The sequence below is a fragment of the Oncorhynchus keta genome, chromosome 36, assembly GCF_023373465.1.
Source record: "Oncorhynchus keta strain PuntledgeMale-10-30-2019 chromosome 36, Oket_V2, whole genome shotgun sequence".
Lineage (NCBI taxonomy): Eukaryota > Metazoa > Chordata > Actinopteri > Salmoniformes > Salmonidae > Oncorhynchus > Oncorhynchus keta.
Window position 1 is genome coordinate 6,794,267 of NC_068456.1, and position 18,693 is coordinate 6,812,959.

General features: G+C 42.4%; 1 protein-coding gene across 3 annotated transcripts in view; it reads left to right on the forward strand.

Moving 5' to 3' along the window:
* The window catches only part of LOC118369391 (DNA nucleotidylexotransferase-like), a 171,778-nt gene extending 153,309 nt beyond the window's left edge, over nt 1-18,469 (forward strand). For all 3 annotated transcript variants that reach the window (XM_052498397.1, XM_052498395.1, XM_052498396.1), the window contains exon 11: nt 18,127-18,469. In XM_052498397.1, coding sequence (XP_052354357.1) covers nt 18,127-18,213 — 87 coding nt within the window. In that variant the 3' untranslated portion in view covers nt 18,214-18,469. The remainder of the gene's footprint in view (nt 1-18,126) is intronic.
* The last annotated feature ends 224 nt before the right edge of the window (nt 18,470-18,693 follow it).

The window sequence follows — 18,693 nt, forward strand, 5'->3', positions numbered from 1 at the left end:
TGACATGTTGAACTAGTTCGTCTTTGTCTACCTTGATGACATCCTTGTCTTCTCCCGCTCCACCCAAGAACATGTGATCCACGTCCGACAGGTTCTCCAAAGCCTCCTGGAGATCCAGCTTTTTGTAAAAGCAGAGAAGTGCGAATTTCATTGCTCCACCATCCCCTTTCTGGGTTACATCATCGCTAGAGATGGATCCTGGGATGGTGAGAGTGGTGGTATATTGGCCACAGCCTACATCCAGAGTACAGCTGCAACGTTCCCTGGTGTTCGCTAACTTTTATTGCCGCTTTATCCGGTGCTACTGCAACCTGGCTTCCCCCCTGTCTCCACTTACCTCTCCCCAGCTGCTGACAAGGCATTCCGGGATCTCAAACAGCATTCATAAAGTATGTATAAACAGGCCTCACTTATCAAACTAATACAGACACAACACAGATAGGAACATTTTATCTACATTTTCCAGATGTAGCATAAAACAACAACTGCGGAGGACATCACCAAAGAATCCTACTATTGACATTTTTCTGTTGGACTTTTCACAAATATTCACGTTCAAAACTTTCAATGAAATTCCCCATTTCAGACTCATACATACAGTATTGGCGCTGGAGGGGGTGGCTGCCATTTGTGCTATTTTGTGTTTTTTATTTTGTACATAATGTTGCTACTACCGTCTCTTATGACCGAAAAGATCCTCTGGATATTAGAAGAGCAATTACTCACCTCGAATTGGACAAAGATTTTTTTATTCAATGAGGCTGACGTGCCAACAGACATGGCACTTCTGCTTCTAGCTCCTAAGCAACTTTGCAGTGTTTTTCTTTTTTTTGCAGTATTATTTCTTACATTATTAGCCCGGAACGTTTTTTTGTGTTATTACATACAGCCGGAAATAACTTTTGGATACCAGCATTACGACCAGGTATTCGACTTTCCCAAATTGGATCCTTTGTTCATACCCCACAGGGAAATTGAACTTATCCCAGAGGTTCCTCCAAGTTGCCGCTGGCAGAGAAGAGGTATTTGGGGTGGAGGTGGGCACACCATCCACCACTTCTGAGTATTGTATATTACTCACTAATATTCAGTGTCGGACAATAAAGTAGACGAGCTAAGGCTGAACAAAATTACTGTATTTTTCTGTATGAAGGATCTCCTTCCAGAAAGACATCAAGGACTGTATAACATATTCTGTGTCATGGAATCATGGCTCTCTTGGGAAATACTTTCCCCGTCCATACAGCCAGCTGGGTTCTCAGAGCAGACAGGAATAAAGAGCTCTCCGGGAATAAGATAGACGGGGTGTATGCTTCATGATTAGCTACTCACGGTGTGATTGTGATAACATACAGAAAAATACAGTCATTTTGTTCACCCAACCTAGAATACCTCACAATAAAATGCCGACCGTATTACCTCCCAAGATAATTATCTTTGGTTATAGTCACATCCATGTATATTTCCCTCAAGCTGATACCATGACGGCCCTCAAGGAACTACACTGGACTTTATTTAACTGGAAACTACATATCCTGAGGCCGCATTTATTGTAACTGCGGATTTTAAATAAGCAAATTTGAGGAAAAGGCTACCGAAGTTCTATAAAACATTGACTTTAGTACTCATTTAGGGAAAACACTAGATCACTGCTACTTGCCGTTTGGAGATGCCAACAAGGCCCTCCCCCGCCCTCCCTTCGGCAAATCACATGACGACTCCATTTTGCTCTTCCCTTCTTATAGGCAGAAACTCAAACAGGAATAACCTGTGCTAAGGTCTATTCAACGCTCGTCTGACCAATTGGAATCCATGCTTCAAGATTGTTTTGATCACGCAGAATCAAAATTCTCTTGTGAATTCTATGGTTTTTATTAGATTACTTGTAGTTTCTCATGTTGTTTGTCTGTAATTTTTGTCATGACTTGGTGCTGCCTATCTTGGCCAGGACGCTCTTGAAAAAGAGATTTTAAATCTCAATGAGCCCTTCCTGGTTAAATAAAGGCCTTTGGCGAAGATAACTCCAAAAATAAGCTTTTTGTAGCCGTCAGCTTCTTGGCACCCAGGAGGTTGCTGCACCTGTCACTGGCAATTTATCCCACACTTCAGCTGCACACTACTCCAATTCTTCAAAGTTTGAGGGGTGCCTTCCAACAACTGCTGTCTTCAGATATCACCATAGGTTTCTGATGGGATTCAGATCTGGACTCATTGCTGGCCACTCTAGAACAGTCTTCAACCATTCCTGGGATCTTTTTGATGTGTGTTTGGGTTGTTGTCCTGCTGGAAGACCTTCAACAGAGACAAAGTTTTTGGACACTGTGTTGAACATTGCTGTAACGCTCGTCGTAGGGAGAGAGAGGAGGAGGACCAAGGTGCAGCGTCGTAAGTGTTCATCCTTTTAATAAACTGAACTGAACACTAAATACAAAGTAACAAAAGAGAACAAATGAAACAGCTCTGTCAGGTGCAACACACACTAAACAGAAAATAATCACCCACGAAACACAATATTTTTTTAATTTTTTATTTCACCTTTACTTAACCAGGTAGGCTAGTTGAGAACAAGTTCTCATTTACAACTGCGACCTGGCCAAGATAAAGCATAGCAGTGTGAACAGACAACAACACAGAGTTACACATGGAGTAAACAATAAACAAGTCAATAACACAGAGGAAAAAAAAGTTGGCAAGGGAAATAAAAGTTTCCAACTTTAGCGATTTTTGCAATTCGTTCCAGTCACAGGCAGCAGAGAACTGGAAGGAAAGGCGGCCAAATGAGGTGTTGGCTTTAGGGATGATCAATGAGATACACCTGCTGGAGCGCGTGCTACGGGTGGGTGTTGCCATCGTGACCAGTGAACTGAGATAAGGCGGAGCTTTACCTAGCATGGACTTGTAGATGACCTGGATCCAGTGGTCTGGCGACGAATATGTAGCGAGGGCCAGCCGACTAAAGCATACAGGTCACAGTGGTGGGTGGTATAAGGTGCTTTAGCGCTAATAGAAAACAGGCTCCCCAAATATGGTTCTCAATCAGGGACAACGATTGACAGCTGCCTCTGATTGAGAACCATACCAGGCCAAACACAGAAATAGCAAATCATAGAAAAACTAACATAGACAACCCACCCAACTCACTCCCTGACCATACTAAAACAAAGACATAACAAAAGAACTAAGGTCAGAACGTGAAAATTGCACTCCAAAACATCTTGATAATCGGCTGATTTAATTAAATCTTGTACATGTTCAAGCAATAAGGCACTTCAGGGTTTTGTGGTATATGACCAATATACCAAGGCTAAGTGCTGTGTCCAGGCACTCTGCTTCACATCGTGCATAAGAACAACCCTTAGGCGTGGTATATTGCTTAAATATACAATGGCTAAGGGTTGTTCTAAAGCACAACCAGAAGCGGAATGCCTGTATCCAGCCCTTAGCCATTGTATATTGGCCATACTGTATACCACAAACCCTGAAGTGCATGATTGCTATTATAAACTGTCTGTATGCGCACGCACACACACACACACACACACACACACACACACACACACACACACACACACACACACACACACACACACACACACACACACACACACACACACACACACACACACACACACACACACACACACACAAAGACAGACACACAGACAGCTTCTTCATGGTTGGGTCCTCTTAAAGTCCACTTGGGCCGCCTGGTATTCAGCACTGATTGATTCTTATTTGCTGCCTCCTGAATTCAATCTGAGTGCAGCTGCTGTAATCAGGGCCTGCTCTTCTGGCTTGGACCAGACCAGCCTTTATGGCACAGTCAGTGTATCTGGCTGCAGCCCTGCAACAGGTCTGTCTCTCTGCTTACAGCCTGGGTCATGTTCATTCAACCTGGTCTCATAGATTAGATGTAACATAGTAAACGTAAATCCAGGACGCTCAAATTAGTATGATGTATTATGTTTGGTATGGTTACATAAGACAGATGGCTAAGGCAAAACACTGAAGTAGGGTGGTTGGTTGGGCGTTTAACACAAACGTCTAGCAACCCAAAGGTTACGAGTTTTAATTTCATTATGGACCATTTTAGAAAATTCAACTACTTACTACTTTTTTGAAACTTTGTAACTACGTAGCATTGTAGCTAACCCTTCCCCTAACCCTAACCTTAAAACCCTTTTAGCTAACTCTTCCTATAACCCTAACCTTAACCTTTTAACCTAACTCCTAAAAATAACCCCAAACTAGCTAAAGTATGCCAGCTAGCTAACTTTAGGCACCTAGCTAGAAGTAATGACATATTATATATTTTGCAGATTCGTAACATATTGTACGTTTTGCAAATTCGTAACATATTGTACGTTTTGCATATTCGTAACATATAATATAACATATATTGTAATTCGTGACATATCATACGAAATGGGTGATGGACATCCACAAATTAATACATACCATACAAAACGTAACATATCATACTAAATGAAGTATCTCGGATTTACATACGGAATAATATGAAGTGCTCTGAGACCAGCTTGATGTGCCTGCACTGTGCCTATAAATGTGCATTTTTGATTTCCATTTTTAAACGATTTCTACTGCGTGCCCTAATGAATACAACCCAGAGTAAAACTCTCTCATTCATTCTCCTTGACCAGGAGAAACTGGCCACTCTGGATAAGAAAGACCAAGAGGCAGTTTACCTTAAAACCTTTAAACATGTACAATAGTCTGGCCATCAAGAGCAGTTCAAGGACTTTCTTTTGACATTTTCTATGGTTTATCACTGGGTGTTGAAAGCTGTGGCTTTGAGAGGGCAGTGTCAGGTATTAGTGGAGATGGTATGACACTTGGTTGATTTACATAATGAAGCTCACATTTGCTGTAGATTCAGTTTCAAATGTGGCAATATACTTCACTTAAGTCCTTTAAGCATTTAAAATTTAAACAAAGTTACTGTAAGCAAACTCAGTGAAAGCATATATGAACTCGAGCCAGCGTTAGGAATTTCCATGACTATATATAGTCTGCCAATTTCCATTGTGAGGAGATTGTCATGCTTTTTACACAGAGATCTCTTCAAAGCCAACCCTTCACAATGCCTCTCAATCTCCCTCTCCTTGAACATGGAGCCTTTTCTCTCCATCCACCAAAGAAATCCCACCCCCAGTGACAGGGGAACAATGCAAATATGGACTCTCATTTCAGGCTACAATTGCCGTGTGATTGGGTCATTTTCCATGGAGGTCAGAGACACAATTAAGGCTGGTGTAATAGGAGTGATAGGGGAGAGTCGGGGAGAGAGAGCTACAGGGAAATTGATGGTGTGCAATGAGAGAGTGACAGGAGCAGGGTGTTGAACTGTTGGCCTGTGGTGGTAGATTACTGAGACTACTGAGTCTCCGTGTGGGCAACGTGCTGAAAGCAGGTGGTGGTGATGATGCTGGTAGCACTGAGATATCAGGAAGTGGTATGTGTGTGTGTATGACTACATTTTTTCTGGGTTGAGATTTCACTTTTACTGAAAGATCAGAAACCACAGGTATACAGTGTCCATGTTAAATATGTTCTAACAGTAATAATAAATAATACATGGATAATGTTATACATTGAACTTTATTGAACCATTAACTTATTAAGTTGATATTTAACTTCCAGATCTGTACAGATGGTTCCTGGTAAGCAATGTATGTTGTGTGATATCGAGGGACCTTACACTGAGTGTGCAAAGCATTAGGGACACCTTCCTAATATTGAGTTGCACCCCCTTTTCACCTCAGAACAGCCTCAATTCGATGGGGCATGGACTCTACAAGGTGTCGAAAGCGTTCCATGGGGATGCTGGCCCATGTTGACTCCAATGCTTTCCAGAGTTGTGTCAACTTGGCTGGATGTCCTTTGGGTGGTGGACCATTCTTGATACACAAGGGAAACTGTTGACTAAGAAAAACCCAGCAGCGTTGCAGTTCTTGACACACTCAAACCGGTACGCCTAGCACCATCTACCATACCCCTTTCAAAAGGCACTTAAATATTTTGTCTTGCCCCTTCACCTGCTGAATGGCACACATTCACAATCCATGTCTCTATTGTCTCAAGGCTTAACAATCCTATAACCTGTCTCCTGCCCTTCATCTACACTGATTGAAGTGGATTTAACAGGTGACATTAATAAGGGATCATAGCTTTGACCTGGATTCACTTGGTCAGTCTATGTCAGGGAAAGAGCAGGTGTTCCTAGTGTTTTATACACTCAGTGTATGTTCGTCAAAATGAATTATTCTGAAGGTCAATGCCTTTGAGGGAAGCAATGAAACTGAGTTCGAGCTATGGACGGAGAGGTCAAGAAACCTTGCGAGAGAAAAGAGAGAACAGAGACATAAGACAGAGCGAGACAGAGGGAGAGGCAGATCGGGGGAAAACATTGATTAAAACAGTCCCCACACGAGGGTGAATAATACCACGTGAATAACACCAAAGTTTCTCTCACATCCTCTCTCTGCCACTCCTCTCAACATCGTCCCTTATTTCCCCACCTCCCCCCTCCCTTCCCATCCTCCCTTCCTCCCACACAAGGCCCATTACCAGTCTTTCCTGGGAGAGAAAACGAGGGGGTATTTATAGATCTGTCAATGTTTTTCTGTCAAAAATGGAATTCAATGCCAAGCTATTATCCTTGAATCCACAACCTACAATCTATTCTTATGGAATCATAAAGAGAAGAAATTAGTTCCGAACTCAGAAGAATTCAGAAGAGAATAGGAGGGGGAGGATGAAAGAGACAGGGGAAGGAAGGGGGTAACGATAGGAGTGCGGTGTCGTTGCTCGGGCTAACTCTAGAGACGGATCTTGCTCCATTATTGATGAAAGTGAATGGCAGTGGCTTTCACTCTGGCTCTGATGTTGGGTCTATCTGCCTGTCATATAACATGAATTGACATGGCCCTTGCGGTGACACAGGCACCACCCATCCATAGCTCCGATTTCCTGCTATTGTGTGCTATTCCTGCAACCATGACATGACCATTTACTGTGACTGCAGTAAAAAAAATCTAGAGGCAACAATGACCGTATGTGTGTGTATGAGAGATTTCAAGGTAGCATGTCCACTAGCTTAATATTTTGTTACTGCAACATTAACTGTTCCAATACAATAGCCATACACATTCAAATCAGTTACCTATCTTAACTTGTTTTAAGATGAAAACACAGTTTAAAAAAAAAGCCTTCCAAATGGCTCATATTTCCAGATAATTTTTTCATTAATCAGAATCCTCCTGGTGCTGATACAGCAGCATTGGATCACAATGCAGGAAGAAGTAGATTGGTCATGCAAAACCATCCCCTTTTGAAGAAACCAATTAATTATTTACAGGCTTCAGTAGAGCAGAGAAACTTAATTTATTGTTATCATTAAAGGAGCGTTCTGGTTGGGTCCGTACAAGAGAGAACCGGGTAAAAGGCTCATTAGTTAGCCGAGAACTTCATAACACTGCAGCAGTTTAGTGTACTTCCTAGAACTTCATGGATGTTTCCATGATGTTTTCAGCATTCTATTGTTATTGCATCAGAATACATTGGAAAATAAAGCCTAATCAACAATACCATTTGACAATATGGATTTACTGTATGAGGGAACTCTCCAACTTGACAGTGTCATGTAAGTCGGGTATAATCAAGGAACGGCTGTGGAGTTCTATGGAAATAATCCACGATGCAAGGGGTATGATACAGACTTGAGGTGCAGTTTTCATCTCATACTGACATCTGTTGTCTACAGCCCAAATCATACAGGTAGAATTATTTTTATACACGTGTCAACCAGCGTGCTAACACGGGAAATAGAATGCATGGGAGAGAATCAGGGAAAACGGAAGGGCCGCGAGCATCAACTGCGTCTTGAGTGTATAGCACGTTAAATTAGGCAGCAAGTGTCACGCCCTGATCTGTTTCACCTGTCCTTGTGCTTGTCGCCACCCTGCTCCAGGTGTTGCCCATCTTTCCCATTATCCCCTGGGTACTTATACCTGTGTTCTCTGTTTGTCTGTTGCCAGTTCGTCTTGTTGGTCAAGTCATTTAGCGTTTTGTCTCAGCTCCTGCTTTTCCCCCGTCTCTCTTTTTCTCGCTCTCCTGGTTATGACCTTTCTACTTCCCGTGCATTCTATTTCCCCTGACTTTCTGACCTGTCCTGACTCTGAGCCGCCCTGCCTGACCACTCTGCCTGCCCCTGACCCTGAGCCTGCCTGCCATCCTGTGCCTTTGCCCCTACTCTGGATTACCAACCTCTGCCTGACCTGACCCTGAGCCTGCTTGCCTTCCTGTGCCTTTGCCCCTACTCTGGATTACCAACCTCTGCCTGACCTGACCCTGAGCCTGCTTGCCATCCTATGCCTTTGCCCCTACTCTGGATTACCAACCTCTGCCTGACCTGACCCTGAGCCTGCTTGCCTTCCTGTGCCTTTGCCCCTACTCTGGATTACCAACCTCTGCCTGACCTGACCCTGAGCCTGCTTGCCTTCCTGTGCCTTTGTCACTACTCTGGATTATCGACTCCCGCCTGCCTTGACCTGTCATTAGCCTGCCTTTGTTGCTGTAATAAACATTGTTACTTCAACACAGTCTGAATTTGGGTCTTACCTGAAATATGATAGTAAGTTTATTTTGCTCATGTTTATGCATAGAAATGTTGGTACAGTGCACTGAGAAATTGTTAGAAAAGTAACTTTTGTTCATTGTTACCTCTGGAATTTTGTGTCTATTTAGTGATGATAAGCCAATATTATGTATAGGATAGTGCTTTAATAAAACAATTATATCAATGATAGGATGCAACAACATTCAACTGGGTTGTTTTTCCGAATTATATATATTTATATACATTTATTTTTTTTTATTTTAATTTAGTAAACCTTTATTTAACTTGGCAAGTCAGTTAAGAATAACTTCTTATTTACAGTGATGGCCTACGCCGGCCAAACCCAGACGACTCTGTGCCAATTGCGCTCCGCCCTATGGGACTCCCAATCGCTGCCGGATGTGATACAGCCTGGATTCAAAACAGGGTGTCTGTCGTGATGCGTCTAGCACTGAGATGCGGTGCCTTAGACCGCTACGCCACTCGCGAGCCCTGGTTCGAATCCATACATGTCACGTTGTCAATGGAATTTCTTGACAGTGTCGCCATTTTGTTTACAGATGATTGATTAATAAAGTTCAAACATAGTGCACGGTTATTGAGTGCCTTGGTTCAAAAATGAATCAATCTGGTCTAGAGATTGAGTGGGTCATTTGTAGAAAGGAAATTAGAGGAACTTTTATGATTTTCCCTACCTTGCTAAAGTTGAATGGTAAAAAAAAAATATTAGTCTGTATAGGTTATGGTTGATCTGACAAATAGGCTACCTGTTTGAAAACAATACTCTTGTACATGCAAATTCACGCCGTTGACGAACGTCCCTCCGTGTGATTTGGGCTTTGCGTTAGTCATATGGCAGTCATGTGTTATCTAGGCCTTATGACTTAGGGTGGAAGGAACGTGTTTACAGAGGAAAGAAATAGAGCATTCTGCTTAATAGGCAATGAGATGTAAATGCCTTTATCTTCCTCTGATCATTACATTTGGACACCCATGAACAAATAACAGTCATTTACTGGCCACATAAACACAGATGAAACCAAAACGTATGAAACCATGGTGGCCAAATAAACTCATTCTGTGTGTATGATTAAAAGGTTGATTATCTGGCACTGTTTTCCCTTACTGCCCAGTGCATTGGGCTGATTAGCAGGCTGAGAGAGTTAGGTAATGAAAACCACATTCAGCTCAATAGCCTTTTTATGGTTCAGAGTGGTTTATGATGCTAACACTAATTGCTGGGTTGATTAGTTAGGTGTCTGAGTTGTCTCCTCTCTCTGTGGTTCTATTCTGTTGCTCTAGGGTGCCTGAAGAAGGCTGGGGGGTGTGCGCTCGTGTGTGTGTGTGTGTGTTCTGATCGTGGGTGGATCATTTCAGTAGGACAACAGAGGCCCAAATCGACTCCCTCTTTTCCACCACTGTCAGCCCTTTCCTGTAAGCTGCAATAAAGATAGATTAATTTAGAGACCATCCAAATATTTTCGATTCATCAATCTCTAGGCAATAACAACCTGGTTCAAGGTGGTGACAGTAAGGAGGAAACTATCCAAACAAAGGGAGGGAGGAAGGATGTGGCCCACGCTGGTATGCCTTTATGTAATAGCCTTGATGTGGTTTGATACAGTATCTATAGATTTCTAATGGAGAGACCCACATGAATAGTATGACGGGGACTGTAGAAATATGATACGGTAAGCTATAGGTGAATGTGTGTCTTCCTTACTGAAACAATATGTTCTTCAGTCCAGGGGAAACCTTTTTAGAGGTGTCAAATGTAAATGGTTTATTTTTTGAAAAAGGTGACTTTTTCGAAATTACTTCTTTTCCTTTCAATACAGGAAATGCATTGCTTGCTGTCCAACAGAGGAAAACAAAACACAACAGTCCTGAATTGCCATGTCCTTCAGACATACTTATCTCTGCCAATGTGTTGTACTCTAGATGATGAATATCAACACTGAGATTACTTTAAAAAAAAAATTAAGTAGCCTACTCTCCGACATGCCACCTGTTGTGTGTGTTTGTCGTATTTGTGTAGCCTTTGTAAATTTACATGTTCCTATTAGTTGTTGTTTTTTGTGTGTGGATTTGCATATTATTCAACCGTTTGCATATCCCTGTGTCTAAGGACCCACAAAACAGCAGGTCTGTTGTAGTATGTGTGTGCGGTGTGCGTGTGTGTGTGTTTGGTTTTACTATTCTTGTGGGTACCAGAAGTCTCGTCGGTCCCCACAAGTAAAAAAGAAAAAAAAAAGAAAGGAAAGAAATGAAGAAGCTAATTTTAGGCTTAGGGGTTAGGTTTAGGTTTAAGAGGGTTTCTGTTTGTGCTGGTATCAAACCTTGGGTTGTATGTGCCTATTGCAACTTCCTGCTCTGTCCGCATATTGAAAGTCAGTCTGGTCTGGAGAGGGTGGGGGAACATGGGGTGGTTATTTACCTGAGGGATCAAGGGAGGTTGACAGCTCAGAGGGGTCACCTGCGACAGTTCAACGACAGGAAGACAACAATAAGAGGAAGACGGGGGTTGATTAAGTGCTGAGGGTAATCAAGTAAAAAAAATATATTATAATAATAAATCATGCAACTGGATCAATTAATTTATGTCAAATCACACCAAGTGATAAAGGGATTGAGGGATTCCACGCTACACCAATAAGTGCTATGTTAAATCGGTGAATATAAGAAAATTAAATAAATGTGAAGGACAAAACCAAAGACAAAACAAGACAGGGCAAATAAACACTTTTTTTTCTGAACTTCTCCTGGTGTTGGTGGCCCCTCTGGCTCTCCTAATTGGGCCCCCACCGACTCCTACAGGTCACGGCTGTATATTATTCTTTAGCATTGAAGCAAAGTCCAGACAAGTTTAAGTTTGGCTATCCACCTGGATGCAGCTGCTCTTCTCTGGGTTATGGTACCGGAAGCTTTCATCTCCAGACCAGTGATGCTGAGGGAGGTTGTGGGGTGGGTTTGAAAGTGTTTGACCAGGTGTGTTTGTAGCGTGTTCTTTTCAATTGTGTAGAGGTTGTGTGTGTGTGTGTGTGTGTGTGTGTGTGTGTGTGTGTGTGTGTGTGTGTGTGTGTGTGTGTGTGTGTGTGTGTGTGTGTGTGTGTGTGTGTGTGTGTGTGTGTGTGTGTGTGTGTGTGTGTGTGTGTGTATATGTGTGTGTGTGCATGGCTCTTTGAGTGGCAGCCAAGTATTTCCATTTCCATCAGGTCCATCCTCTTGAGTGGCAGCCAACCATTTTCATCAGGCCCATCCATCAGGCTGTGTGTCATGGCAGGAAGGCAGTGACATAGAGCAGAGTTGTGGCAAGTGTTTAGAAGGCCTGATGTCTGTGTTCACATCCATGAGATCTGTAATTACGCAGTGGACAGAAAAAATACACAGCTGATTAGCTGCTCATTAATTAAGGCAAGGACACTGAAATGCTGGAATGCAAACTCCAGCTCCTCTGCCTTCTGGCCTGAGCTGGTACTGCTACAACTTACTCTGTTGGAAGTGGAGTGCTTACTATAGTTGTGTTATGGCAGAATAAAGTAGTACTTATTGTAGTACATGGAAGGTAGGATCATTTGTGCATGACATATGCTCCTTATTGGAGTAAAAGGGTTTAAGTCAAGTCTCAGAAAAGCAACAATTTGTTCTTGGTCAAAGCTTTCAGGTGGCCAGTAAGTAAAGCAATGTTATCCCCAGAGGGGATTGGACAGAGCTCACATTTCACAGATCAGGCTTCGACTTGATCGAGCACCATGGCTAAATTGGTCAGTAGTTGGAGCTGATCCTTGTCTGTACTGTTTCCTTTGTTAGCTGGACCTTAGAGTTTACCATAGCTCTCCGTAGAGCCTTTTGAATCTTGTTACGGATGCCTGAACCATGAGCTAAATCACCTTTAGAACTGACAGTCCAAAGCTCTTATATGTAACAACCAGTTTCCCAGTCACTGTGTGTATTTTGACTTATTTGCCTCCTGAAATCTGTCTGCTCTGGAACTATGGAGTTGGGAAGAATAGAGCCAGTAGCACTCTCTGTGCACTCTCAATCTCTGTGGAAAGGCTTTAATGCGGTAACTAGATCTTCTACTGACCCTACGCACGCTTGTTAGACTACATACAGTTGAAGTCAGAAGTTTACATAGACTTCATTAAAACTCGTTTTTCAACCACTCCACACATTTCTTGTTAACCAACTATAGTTTTGGCAAGTCAATTAGGACATTTACTTTATGCACGACGCAAGTCATTTTTCCAACAATTGTTTACAGACAGATCATTTCATTTATAATTCAGTGTATCACAAATCCAGTGGGACAGAAGTTTACATACACTAAGTTGACTGTGCCTTTAAACAGTTTGGAAAATTCCAGAAAAGGATGTCATGGCTTTAGAAACTTCTGATAGTCTAATTGACATAATTTGACTCAATTGGAGGTGTACCTGTGGATGTATTTCAAGGCCTACCTTCAAACTCAGTGCCTCTTTGCTTGACATCATGGGAAAATCAAAAGAAATCAGCCAAGACCTCAGAATAAAAATTGTAGACCTCCAAAAGTCTGGTTCATCCTTGGGAGCAATTTCCAAATGCCTGAAGGTACCACGTTCATCTGTACAAACAATAGTACGCAAGTATAAACACCATGGGACCACGCAGCCGTCATACCGCTCAGGAAGGAGATGCATTCTGTCTCCTTGGGATGAACGTACTTTGGTGCGAAAAGTGCAAATCAATCCCAGGACAACAGCAAAGGACCTTGTGAAGATGCTGGATGAAACAGGTACAAAAGTATCTATATCCACAGTAAAACAAGTCTTATAATCGACATAACCTGAAAGGCCGCTCAGCAAGGAAGAAGCCACTACTCTGAAACCGCCATAAAAAGCCAGACTACAGTTTGCAACTGCACATGGGGTCAAAGATGGTACTTTTTGCAGAAATGTCCTCTAGTCTGATGAAACAAAATTAGAACTGTTTGGCCATAATGCCCATCGTTATGTTTGGAGGAAAAGAGGGGCTTGCAAGCCAAAGAACACCATCCCAACCGTGAAGCACGGGGGTGGCAGCATCATGTTGTGGGGGTGCTTTGCTGCAGGAGGGACTAGTGCACTTCACAAAACAGATGGCATCATGAGAAGGAAAAAAATCTCAAGACATCAGTCAGGAAGTTCAAATCTTGGTCTCAAATTGGTCTTCCAAATGACCCCAAGCATACTTCCAAAGTTGTGGTAAAATGGCAACAAAGTCAAGGTATTGGAGTGGCCATCACAAAGCCCTGACCTCAATCCTATAGAACATTTATGGGCAGAACTGAAAAAGCGTGTGCGAGCAAGAAGTCCTACATACCTGACTTAGTTACAACAGCTCAGTCAGAAGGAATGGGCCAAAATTCCCCAAACTTCTTGTGGGAAGCTTGTGGAAGGCTACCCAAAACGTTTGACCCAAGTTAAACAATTCAAAGGGCAATGCTACCAAATACTATTTGAGTGTATGTAAACTTCTGACCCACTGGGAATGTGATGAAAAAACTGAAAGCTGAAACAAATCATTCTGTCTACTATTTTTCTGACATTTCACATTCTTAAAATAAAGTGGTGATCCTAACTGACCTAACACAGGACATTTTTACTAGGATCTAATGTCAGGAATTGTGAAAAACTGAGTTTAAATGTATCTGGCTAAGGTGTATGTAAACTTCCGACTTCAACTGTATACACAAAACATTTACACACTCAATCACACACACTATATGTGACCCGCTTCAGGAAACTAGGCCTATGTCACAAGTCACGACTTCACAGGAGAGCCATTTGAACATTATTTTTATTTTTTATCATAACACGTTTTTTTTTTGGCTTGAACTGCCTTCTGGAACATGTGAACTTTCCTGTGACTTAATAACAAACTTGTATGCCAGATGTAAATATGAATAAAATTGTTAGCTTTGTTGGTTAAGCCACAGAAAAAGTCAGCAACCTTCCCACTAGCCATGATTGGCTGAGGTAATGAGTGGGCTGGACATGCTGAGAGTTCAGGATTTATCTGCCATATAGAAGGCTTCTGTCTATTTGAGCTGTTCAGTTTGTATTGGTAATATGTTAGCTAGCTAGCTACATTGAACCTGGTTGGTTAGTTCCCAGCAGATTCATGCAGGGTAGTAATGACATGTTTTGGCACTATGTTCATTGTTGTTTAACTAGCTAACGTTAGCTCGCTGACTTGTTAGCTAACGTTACGTGATGTGTGTGATCTTACACATTGTTTACCTTGCTAGGTTAATTGTTTACCTAGCTAGCTACATGTCTTAAGATGAAGTGTAATGTTAGCTAACTAGCTAACGTTAGCTGGCTGGCACCCTAGCTAACATTACGTGCATGATGTAATTATTCTCATCCCAGAGCCATTTGCTTTGCTAGTTAGAGCCTAATGTTAGCTAGCTAACATTGAACCTGGTTGTTTAGCTCCCAACAGATTCATGCAGGGTAGTAATGACATGATTTGACACTATGTTCATTGTTGTTTAACTAGCTAACGTTAGCTGGCTGGCTCGTTAGCTAACATTACGTGATGTGTGTGATCTTACACGTTGTTTACCTTGCTAGCTAGCTTCATGTCTTAAGCTAAAGTGTACAACACCCTTTGAATATGGCCGGTGTCAGTAAACATCGGCAAAAAAACATACGTAATGAAATTGTTGACAGCAGTGCTGGTTAGGCTGTTTTCATGAGGTAAACAAATCATTGGCCAGAGCGTCTAGTGTGCTCTGAATGCTCCGAGAGCGAAACAAAATGGGTGGGGCCGAAGCTTAAGAGGGTGTGAACGATGCTGAATGGGTGTAGACAAAGAAGAACTCTTCACGAGATACCAAAACATTCAAAGCCATTTTCTCAAACGTGAGTTTACAAGTTTATCAACTTTCAAAGCAGAATTACTTTCCCATTGTTCCTCAAAAATGCAGTGTATGAAATGCAATTTTGTAACATCATCTCTACCGTAATTGCTGGACTATTAAGCGCACCTGAATATAAACCGCACCCACTGAATTATAAAAAAATATGTATTTTGTACATAAATAAGCTGCACATGTCTATAAGCCGCAGGTGCCTACCGGGAAATTGAAACAAATGAACTTTACACAGACTTTAAACGAAACACGGCTTGTGGGAATAAAGTAGCGGCTTATAGTCCGGAAATGACGGTACTTTTATCCAATGTAAAAAACACAATTTCAAATGTTGCTACATAAGACCAAATCCAGTTTGTGAGTCCCATATTGACATTCCCACACAAAGCCCACACACATACACCACCACACACGCAGACCAATACAACACAAACACACATACATACATACACATTACACACGCACGCACACTCACACACAGTTTTACACTCATCATTTGCTGCTGCTTCTCTGTTCTTCATTTTACTCTAATTATCTATCCTGATGCTTAGTCACTTTAACCTGCCTTCGCGTACACATCCACCTCAAATACCTCGTTCCTCTACATGTTGATCTGGTACTGGTACTCCCTGTATGTAGCTCCATTCTTGTGTATTTTATTGTATTCTTCTTGTGTTACAATTTTTTTTGTTTTGCATTGTTGGGACTCGTAAGCAAGCATTTCACGGTAAAGTCTTTGTTTTCTGTATGTTTTGTATGTGTGTGCGCATGTGTGTGTGTGCCTTGCGGGCACGGCTGCATTTGCTGAGAGTCAGGTGATAATCAAATTGACAGGATCAAGATTCAAGCCTTGACTGTTTGTAAGATAGATCTTGTCAACAGAGATAGAAGTCAAATGAAGACTGAAAGAGTGTTTAAACAGACTGGACCTTGGCTGGCCTGACTGCTTTTACCCAGCATGCACTTAGGGCCTCTAACATCCCCCTTATCATTTGCATTGTAAATAACAAGTCAGCATGGCGGGATATATGCCTAGAAGTGCTTTTCACTCTCTCCTACCAGTTATGCTTGGTTATGATCTGCCGTTAGCTGGCAGGAAAGGCCACATTTTTCCTCTCTTCTCATTTCTGTGTGTCAGGTCTAGTTTAGCACTTCAAGGCAGAATGTGTCAGGGTTAAAGCTTTTCACCGGGCCTCTCACACTCACAAGGTGAGTCAGGCTCACCACTGAAACATAGCGTTACTTAGAGCAAGGTCAGAGTTTTTTATGACTGTGAGGAGGACGCAGGTAGCTGGATATAAATCTGGGTGTTCACGCTATGGTCAGAGTTGGCACATTTACTGTTCAGTAGCAAATGTTGGCCATAAGAATGATGGCCTCCATTCTACTTTATATGAGTTAATGCACATCTTGTTAGATGTTCATCAAATCATAGCAACTGTGTATTTTTGGTTCAGGGGATACTGTTGTGAGTCAGAAGAGAAAAGTCTAGTAACTGACTATGTTGACTCATTGATATAGTGATCTCATCTTGAGTTACTGATCTAATCATACTTGTGCTTCTATGGTTTGACCCTCGAGATGTTTTCAGTGCGTGCGTGGCTTCTTGCCGTCAAGCCATGTCAACTCTCACAGTCTATGTATGTGTTTGTAATGTTGCAGACAACAAACAGTACATGAGACACCTGACACCTGCTCGTTGAACATCTCATTCCAAAATCATGGACATTAATACTACTATAACAGTCTCCACTTTTCTGGGAAGGCTTTCCACTAAATGTTGGAAGATTGGAAGCAAGTCCCTGCAGCATTCAACCACAAGAGCATTAGTGAGGTCGGGCACTAGTGTTGGGCGATTAGGCCTGGCTCGCAGTCAGCGTTCCAAATAATCCCAAAGGTGTTCGATGGGGTTGAGGTCAGGGCTCTGTGCAGGCCAGTCAAGTTATTCCACACCGATCTCGACAAACCATTTCTGTATGGAGCTTGCTTTGTACACAGGGGCATTGTCATGATGAAACAGGAAAGGGCCTTCCCCAAACTGTTGCCACAAAATTGGAAGCACAGAATAATCTAGAATGTCATTGTATGCTGTAGCGTTAAGATTTCCCTTCACTGGAACTCCCTTCACTGGACGAACAGGTATTGTGCTGACGTTGCTTTCAGATGCAGTTTGGAACTCGGTAGTGAGTGTTGCACTTGGCGGTCCCGTTCTGTGAGCTTGTGTGGCCTACCACTTTGCGGATGAGCCGTTGTTGCTCCTATACGTTTCTACTTCACATTAACAGCACTGACAGTTGACCAGGGCAGCTCTAGCAGGGCAGACATTTGATGAACTGACTTGTTGGAAAGGTGGCATCCTATGACATTGCCACATTGAAAGTCACTGAGCCATTTTACTGCCAATGTTTGTCTATGGAGATTGCATGGCTGTGTGCTCGGGTGTGAAACCCGTGTGAAACAGGTGTTGCTGAAATAGCCAAATCCACTAATTTGAAGGGGTGTCCACATTCATTTGGACATGTAGTGTATATTTTATGTCTACAATGTTTCTGAATCCAACCATCAATTTTGTCTTTTGTCCTTTCTCCAGAAACTATTCCTACCGGCAACTTCAGAGGAGGATATCTTTGCCCATCTGGGTTTGGAGTATGTGGAGCCCTGGCAGAGAAACGCATAAGCATGTTTCCCTCACAGACACCCATACAATGCCACCTTGGCTACATACAGTACATCACTCCCATCTGTCTACCCACTCGGCTACACACTACTGCAATCTCATTTGAAAGAGCCTAATCTGGGTTGATTTCTATACTTGTGTTCTGTTGTTGGACTAGATGCTGATGTATGATTCATCATTTTAGTCTTTTCATCATGCCTGGCTGCTTTCTGTTAGCCTCTTAGCGAGTAAACATTCTGCTCTGTCATTCACAACACACTTTTCTCTGAGTATTCTTGTCTATGTGACTGATACAAAGCTAAATCAACAAATGAATTGCCTGTGGTGGCTGCGAGGTAAAAAGGGAGAGAGGAGAGGGGTATAAGCGTGGGCGAGAGAGAGAAAGCCTCATCGAGAAAAATGGTTGTAATCAACCTCCTCCTGGCAGGAGAGCGCTCAGCACGAACCGGAGCCAAGCCTCCTGGGAATGGAGAGGTGGGT